At 33.7% G+C, this 9,473-nt stretch overlaps 1 protein-coding gene across 1 annotated transcript in view; it reads left to right on the plus strand.

Moving 5' to 3' along the window:
- The window catches only part of LOC133198965 (perlucin-like), a 37,504-nt gene that overhangs the window by 19,345 nt on the left and 8,686 nt on the right, over positions 1-9,473 (plus strand). Inside the window, exon 6 of the mRNA XM_061334864.1 lies at positions 6,129-6,222. Within this exon, the coding sequence (XP_061190848.1) occupies positions 6,129-6,222 (94 nt within the window). The remainder of the gene's footprint in view (positions 1-6,128; positions 6,223-9,473) is intronic.

Below are 9,473 nucleotides of genomic sequence, written 5' to 3' on the forward strand. Positions count from 1 at the left end.
TTCAAACTGGAATAAATAAAAGAACGATGGTTATGTCTTCCAAAATTCATCTGATGTTATAAAAAGATAAATAATGTTAAGCAGTGATCATTTTGATTATTTTGTAAAGCTCTTCTAAACATATTTACAAAATTTTCCTTCAGTTAGGATACACTGTACTTGAAAACGAAAGAACCGTCAAAACCTTTATGAAAAAAAATCTATGATTGTACAAACCTTTTCTAAAAAGTTATCGGGCTCTTTGGAGTTATTGTAAGGAAAAGAGTCATTCAGAATGCCAACGTACAATGATCAGATGCGTGTGTATTTATTAGGGATCTATATCCCGTTTGATAAGTCTTATCCTTTGATATTTTCTTTTGTTCCAATTTTGATTTTCTTTGGTTCCTTTTTTTTCGAAGAAAATAAAAATGACGCCTGTCCTTTATTTCGGTAATGAGTACATCCCGAATCAGTTATGGTAGACCAGTATACAAATGATGTAATGTATCCAATAATAACTGTCCCACCTGCCTGCTTACGCGGAAACAAAACTTCCCTCCGTAACGAAAGAGCGCACCAAGAGAGATAATCTTGATACTTGCGTATTAGAACTTTTTTATGAGATGACACTTCTTATTCTCTAGTATAAAAAAAACATATAAGATTTGGAAAATTTTCGGACAACTTTTTCTTATTTAGCTTTCAGACCTCAACAAGGCCCAAGGGCCTTAACGGTCTCCTGAGTATAATATAACAATTTTGAGGATCCATAGAGTATAAAATAAAATGAAAGGTGAAGCTTTGTTGCTCAAAATCAAGAAAAATAGGGTGATCAGGATCAACAAAATAATAAGTCTAGTATTACTTAATAGTTCATAAATTAGCTTCTAATCTGTTCCCCATTTATCACTATCACCATACAGTATACTAGCACACTACCAGTGCTTCTGTATTATTTTAATTCCTTGTGAAAATTCATACATAGGCCTCTCTTGGTCTTTGATGAACATTTAATAAGACAAGTTATTTTTGTCTCATTTTTATTTATCTATTACTTACAAGTAACCCTGATCATTAAAACTATGAAAATACTTTTTGTATTATGCAATAAAAATTCTTGCATAATTGTCTTATTCTATTAACCTTTCAAGTACATTATTTACAGTGATTAATTATCAAAAGTAAACGGCAAAGGGGAATAACTCCTCTCAGTAGAATACAAATTAATAGAGCCCTTGCCAGGACCAGAACTCTTGACCAAATGGTCCAGATGTTCAAAAACTTGGTAAAAATACCCTTCCTTATCAAAACTTCTACTCTTTTTGCCTCTGATATGCCTAACTGCAGAGAAAATTTTTAAAGAAATAATGCATTTTTACTACAGATTCACTATATTATTAATAGAGCCCCCCCCCCCCCCCCTCCCCACCGAGAAACACCAGAGCCTCTCACCCTGGGACTAGAAGTTTGCTCATCATAAATAATCACTTTGTTTATCTGCTTACTAAGGAGCAGAGAGGATTATTTAATAGAATTACTGCATTTTCACTATATTATCAAGAGCCCCACCCTTACACAAGCACATCTGACCCAGGGGTCATGCAATTCACTACTCTGGAAGAAGCACTCTTGTTCATCATAACTATATACTTAGCTTCTTTGCTTTTTAACCAGAAGCAGAAAAGAATATTTTCAAAGAAATTTTGCTTCTTCACTATATAATCAATAGTGCCCCCCCCCCCACTTTTTCACCAGAACCCTTTACCCTGGGGCCATGAAATTCACAATTTTGGAAGAGGCATCCTTGCATATCATATCAATATGCTTAGTTTGTTTAAATAGTACTCAGGGGCAGAGAAGATTTTCAAAGAAATAATTCACCTTCACTATAGGAGCTATATAGCCCCACCCTAGCATCAGAACCCTTGTTCCTGGGGACATGAATTTCACAATTTTGGAAGAGGCATCCTTGCTTATCATAACAATGTACTTAGTTTGTTTAAATAACACCCAGGAGCAGAGAAGAAGATTTTTAAAACATTAATGCATTTTCACTGTATAATAAATAGAGCCCCGCCCTAACATCAGAACCCCTGATCCAGGGGCTATAAAATCGACAATTTTGGTAGAGTTACTCTTGCTTATCATAACTATGTATTTAATTTTTCAAATAATACCCAGGAGCAGAGAAGAAGATTTTCAAAGAAATAATGCACTTTCACTGTATGATCTATGTAGCTCCCCCACCCCAGCACCAGAACCCCTTACCCTGGGGCTATGAATTTCACAATTTTGGTAGAGTTACTCTTGCTTATCATAAGTATGTATTTAATTTGTTTCAATAATACCCAGGAGTAGAGAAGAAAATTTTCAAAGAAATAATGCACTTTCACTATATGATCAATATAGCCCCGCCCTAGCACCAGAACCCCTGACCCTGGGGCCATGAATTTCACAATTTTGGTAGAGTCATCCTTGCTTATTATAACTATGTATTCAATTTGTTTCAATAATACCCAGGAGTAGAGAAGAAGATTTTCAAAAAAAAATGCACTTTCACTATATGATCTATATAGCCCCGCCCTAGCACCAGAACCCCTGACCCTGGGGTCATGAATTTCACAATTTTGGTAGAGGGCTCAATATTTATTACAGTCATGTCAACAGTTTGACTGCTTGATGTCCCGGAGTAAAGAAGAAGATTTTTAAAGATTGCATTAATTTTGGTGGTTTTAGCCCCACTCCTCAGGCCCCAGGGGTGCAGGGACCATGAAATTCACAAATTTTGTTCCCCTTCACACATAGATGCCATGTGCTAAAAGTGGCTGAAATTGGTTCAGCGGTTTCAGAGAAGAAGCTGAAAATGTTCAAATGTTAACACACGACGGACGACGCACGACGACGGACGAAAACAGATAGCAATAGGTTACCTGAGTGACTCAGGTGACCTAAAAATACTAATTTACCCATTTTCAGAAACCTTGTCGCTTTGCATGACCTTTCCATTGAGGTAATATAATTCTACAATAAACGATTATATGACCTGTATACTTGAAAAATTCATGTTACCTGTGTCTTATGATCCAGTAATTTTTGTGTGAGTTTACTAGAAACCGACAAAATTTCTTTGAACATTTCCTCAAAATTTCATGTGGTCAAAATGGCAAAATTTAAGGGATCCCTCTCCATGGCAACCTGGTGCGCGCGTGAGTCTTCCGACACTATATTTTCTAGATCCGTACCAAGACGCACGAACGAATTAACAATTTCACAAGATTTACAATAAATGCACTCGACACATTTAAGATCTTTAAAGTAACTATCAAAAAGTGTTTCCATATTTTCTTTTATAAATAAAAATGAAAACATTAAATTTTGTCTTTAAAATATTGAGGCTTATAATTGATAAAAGAGCTGTGTTGAGAATAGAAAAACAAGAATTACTTAAAAAAAAATTTAAATCAATATATACTGAAATGCAAAAGAAACGCAACAAGCAGTAATCTGCAAAAATTTGAATTTTTTACCTGATGATTTTCAAAAATGAATACAGTAAGGTTGAACTCGATTTAAAAACATAGGAGATTTGATAAAAGTTTAAATGATTACCTTTTAACTTTAGAAAGTAACTCATGACTGTTAAAACACCCCCACACCGGCCATTCAATAACAGCGTGCAAGACTGCCAAGCACAACAATTGCAGCTTGATTTCTACGGTGCAATAGGTTCATCAATCTCGAAATCTGAGCGAAAGAAATATTCTTTGTTATTTTTAAATGCCTGTTTTTAAGATGACGAGGTCGAATTTCCTCTAGCCTAGCACAGTGTAGTACCCTTGGACTTCTGGTCCAAGGACTTCATTCATGCTAATGATACGTAAGAGCCTTTTGAGGCGTGATGTATTGCATATTTGCATCTGCAACTCTCCATCACCTTTATTTTGAGATTTTCCAGCTAGAGCAATGGAAATGTGTACTTAAGTCATTTTCAGGAACCCTTGGCATAGCTTACGGAAAAGAAAGGATAATTTATTTTTCGGAATATTGCTGCATTACTAATGGTGAACAGATATAAACCATTAAAACCCTATATTATTGCTAAATGTTTTGTTAAACATGCAATTTTTGATTTCTATTAAGCGGACTCAAACTTAACTTCCGGTAATGGTATAAAAAAAATCATTCAACCGTTAAATTACCGACATTTACAAAATTAATTTGAAGATATTCTTACTTTTTAGATACAAAATTATATCCTCAATATAATATTTCCCCTTAAAATAGGATGCTGCGTTTCATTTGCATTTCAGTATATGATTCCCTGATTTCTAGTTTGGAAAATAGACACAAAGGACATTATTACCAAATAAATCTATAAATAACAGGGTCTGTCTGTGTTTAAAACTTTATTTCTATGGTCAGGAGCTCATCACATTTGTTTGAAAGATCCAAGTTATATGATGAAAAGACTTCTGTTCATACTAATAAATATTTTTAAATCAATAATAATCTATTTGAATAATTTATTACTAAATCATTGACTGGTTTATTATTAAAATTTCTCTTTTTCAATTTTACTAATCGAGATGTATTTTCATCTTTTCTTTGAATTTTTTAAGAATGAAAAAAAAAAAATGAAAAAATTGTTATAAAATTCAAGTAATCCCACCTAAACTTCATTGAAAAAACGGAACACGTTGTGATGTTTCTTATGCTTCACATTTCTACTTTTAAGACCTGCATACTCTTGGTCAGGAGTGCAACAAAAATGTTAGAATTATTGTCCTGTCTGTCTGTTTGTCTTTCTGTCTGTTGTCAACTTTAACCTAGCCCTTGCGCTGTCAAGGGTAAGGCTTTAATATTTGACATGAGTGTTCATTATGACAAGACCTTTCCATTGGTACTTAAATTTTTGATCATGTGACCTCAACTGTGACCTTTGACCTACATTTGAAAAACTTAAACAATGGCCATAACTATTGCACTGTAGTCTACGACCCACTCCAAAACTGTGTTACCATCGGGGGTATAGTGTTTCACAAACACATCTTGTTAGCTAGTTTTTTATAGGGCAAAAATTTAGGATCTAAGGCCAAGTTTTAATATTTTTTTATTTTTTAACTATAAGTTATTGGCCTATAAATATTGCCACTTGATGTTGTCAACACTTTATAAATTTTTGTGTACTATGGTTTTAATTTTATATTCTACTGCAGTCAGGAGTGCAAAAAAAACTTTTGTGATTATCAATGAATTTCATCCATCTTTTCTAACAAGACAAATTGCAGAAAATTTTTGATACTATTTGCCGTTCAAATCAATAAGTCCATCAACAAATTACAGATATTGTTTAAACATTTTACAGTCAATTCCCAGAATAGTTTTCATTACTTATCATACACTTAAATTATGCAAGAAAATAATATTTTGAAGTCTAGAAAATATGAAAAACTTGCCGTAATGGTAAAAATATCGAAATGACAAACTGATTTACAAATTTGAATGAGTAATTGTGTCAAACGCCTTTCATATTAAAACTTTCAAACCAGAATTTAAAAGAAAATAACGTAAAATAACAATCAAGAAACAAATTTTTTTTTCACATAAATGTATACAATAGAAGAGAATCAAGGTTTATATCTAATCACTTATATCCCTGACACCATTTTGAAGCTTAAAAAAAATTATGATTTCTTTTCGTAATGAATTTTAGCAAGTCGCTTAGGATATTATAATATTTTCTTTTTTCAAACTAAAGTTTTACTAATAAAAAAATTTGAAAGTTTTTCATGCACTCGTTTATTCATGCAATTGCCAAGTCAGGAATTTTAACTAGATTGCATGTACGATATGAAGACATGAGTGAAAAATATGTTATGGTTAGTTGATTTTTTTCCAAAAAAGTTCAACTAAGCTGTCACTATTTTTGAATTTACCCTTATTGTTCATTATTCCATTATTCTACGGGGGTCATTATTTTTCTTCACACCGGCAGATGACTTTCCTATCTCTACCATTTTATTTATATAACTGTAGAAGATATTTGCAAAGATTCGGAAAGACTGAGCCCTACTTTGAATCTTTTCCATTCATTTAAAATAATAACTTGTGAGTGACCAGTAATCTGTAAATTATTTATTTGCCAGGTAAACAACACTGCCTAGCGATGAGAAAGGATTATAATTATCAATGGTGTGACGATTACTGTCATGAATTGCATGCTTACATCTGTGAAAAATCGTGAGTTAAATTTATGAGATTATTCCAGAATTAAAGGGGTTTACCGTCAAAAGGAATAAATAAGGAAATTATCTTTAATACCAATATAGTTTGAAAGATAAAAAGATTTCATTTTGAAGGTGTCATTGTGCAAATTTTCAAACAATAACTACTGTGCTCTTTAATTCAGTTGTTGCATTGATATCATACGTACATGTAAGAGATATTTGAAAATGTTTATTGAAAAGATCTATTACAAGAGATTTATGAGGCGCGGTTTTGGTATTTATGAATATTATATTGATATAATATTGATACCTATTCGAATAGGTGATATCACCTATTCCAACAAGTGATACCACTCATTCAAGCTATTCGAAACAAGAGGCCTAAAGGTCTTAACGGTCAGCTGAGCATAATTCAACACTGTAAAGGATCTAAAGACGTAAAATTGAAATAAAACCAAAACTGAAAGATGAAGGTATGTTTCCCAAAGGCAAGAGAAATAGGATGATCAGAAACGCAGCTAGGTTAAGGACGCCCATGAAATATACGCTTAACGTAGAACCTACGTCGTATGACGTCATATCAAGTAAATCAGTTTAGACCGTCTTTTTGATGCTGGATCCATTATGACGTCATAATTAATCTAATGTTACTTTTCCCGTACTTTCTCCAAGACTGTCTCATGTAATGAAGTTACACAACTGTGATAATGTGAATGACATGCAACTATTTTGAAGGAAATCAAAAATCCTAAGAAATCTAAATAGTACAATATCTTGATAAAAATGTCTCTGAGTCAAAGATCTGTTAAAAATTGTGTGCAAATTTGGTAATGTCTATCATGAAATGACGTGCATTCTCTTTCATAAACATGATAATTATTTGTTAATTATTCATAATGGTTGGTATATAATAATAATGTTTCCCTAAAATATCTTTTTGAATTAAAAAAAATTACATTTTTGATAAATATTTACATTGTAAATCTGAACGTTAGCCCAAAACAGTCATTAAATAATTAAATCCTGTGTTAGTGCAGAAAGGTCAACAAAAGTATTGATAAATAGAGTGTCTCTCATTCGTTTGTGGAGAAAGGTATATATTTTAATCACCTTTTGTAATTATTTGAGTATGTTCTTCATCATATTAAAGATTGAAAACATTCTGACAAAGACTTTTGAAAAATATTTACAAATTTAGGTGGTAAATTGACTCCGTTCCGGAAAATTTTTAGGTATTTGGTTTTGGTGTTTATGTTCAATATACTTCTTCCGCTCCACGAGTTTTTCATGTTATGAATTTTATCGATGGTGTTTTACAGACCCAACAGTGTATGTATTTTTGTTATTTCATTTTCACCATTATATAAGTGATAAATAGTGCATTTCTTTCAATATCTATGATGTATTTAATTTATGCATTTAAATATTTTGGTCATGAATGAATTCATTGCTTATCGGTAGTGTACTCCCTGACCTATGATACGTTTTTGCATGTGCTACATTGTATTGTTTATATTTTGTTGTAGCATCTACGGTTTATTCCTAGAGAATAAATTAAGTTTGCTAGCTGTCGTGTCCTCGACTTTTTGGGACAGCATAGTAGATGACTACCGGCCATGTCGACACCAAATCAACATGAGATACCCTCCGGGGAACAGACTCATGTTCAGCCAGGCACCCTGGGATCAGAACCGACAAGGACTTCAGAAAGAGTAAAAGTTCCGACACAAAAGGCACAAGAACAGTTAAAGGAAAATGTAAATAAGTTTAGAGAAAAACTTCTCCATATAGAGAAAAGAATTAGATCAGATATTGAAGAATCTACTACATGTTCAAAAGAATTAACAATACTGACCTCAATCCGCGATAAGATTGAGAGAAACTTTCAGGTTTATAAACAAGTATATAATGACAGTCAGGAATTTATGAACAGACATACTTACAGTGATAGTGAACGAATATTGATAGACAATAGCTGTAGACTAATTAGTGAAGATACAGAATCGTGTCTGACAAAACTCAGTGAGACTATAACATGTATAAGATCTATGGAAGAGGAGGCAAACACTCTTAGTGGTAGAGTGTCTTCAAGTACCAAATCACAACAGAGAGTAGAAGAAGCTAAAACGAGGCTAAAGACTGCAGAGAAGGTTGCCGAGCTAAGACGTCAGAAATCAAAATTACAATTTGAAGAACAATGCTGCAAAATTGAAACAAGAGCAGGAATGTTTAGACATGGAACTAGAATTGCTAAAACATCAAGAGGAAGTTCAGATAGCAGAAACAAGAGTGAAGTTCGAAATGGGTGATGAAGAAAGGAGTCACGTTGATCTAGGATTACCGAAAGTAGTAGGGTTTGAGAAATCTAAAACTTTTATAAAGAACTTACCTTTTAATCCTCAAGCAGAAAAGTTTGTTCCACAGTCAGATAATACTCTGCCTTCCGTGTCAACAACATGTGTTCCAGAAACTTTACAACAACCTTATACATGTAATCCACAACAAGTGCGACCAGCTATAAATCCACCACAACCCATACGGGCAGCTTATCCTAGATATCCTATGCAGCCGACATACCCACCCCAACCTATGCTACCTATGTATGCTCCTCATACTCCTCGGCCTATGCATCCTATGTTCTCGACATACACTCCACGACCAATGCAGCCTATGTATACACAGCCTATGCCCTCTAGTGCACAACCTGTGATATCGCAGCCTAGTTTTGAATCTGGGAATATACATTCTCAAAGTGACACTCAACCTCAACAGTTTTCATCTGTGCCGTCAACTGTCATTCCTACAACTACTAGTGCTACTGGTAATTTCATGAACAGTTACATGATGAAGAAAGACTTGATCTCACAAAGACTTCGAAAGTATGATGATGATCCTTCATCTTATAATCTCTGGAAAGGAAGCTTTAAGAGCATAGTGTCAGAAGCCACACTGAGTCCCCTTGAAGAGATAGACTTACTCTTAAGATGGTTGGGACCTGAATCAACAGTTCAAGCTACTAGAATTAGAAGAGCTAATCCTAGTGATACTGGTGCTGCACTTAACAAGATTTGGCAAAGGTTAGATGAACGATATGGATCACCTGAACTGATTGACTCGAAGTTACGATGTGAACTCATGAAATTTCCTGTCTTACAGTTACCAAAGGACAAAACATTGTTATACAGCCTCGTCGACCTCTTGGGGGAAATAGAATGTAACAAGAACAATCCTCAGTATTCACTGCTGTTGTCTTATTATGATACA

The sequence above is a fragment of the Saccostrea echinata genome, unplaced genomic scaffold (assembly GCF_033153115.1).
Source record: "Saccostrea echinata isolate AGI-Se365-2 ecotype Australia unplaced genomic scaffold, CSIRO_AGI_Sech_v1 ptg000033l, whole genome shotgun sequence".
NCBI lineage: Eukaryota > Metazoa > Mollusca > Bivalvia > Ostreida > Ostreidae > Saccostrea > Saccostrea echinata.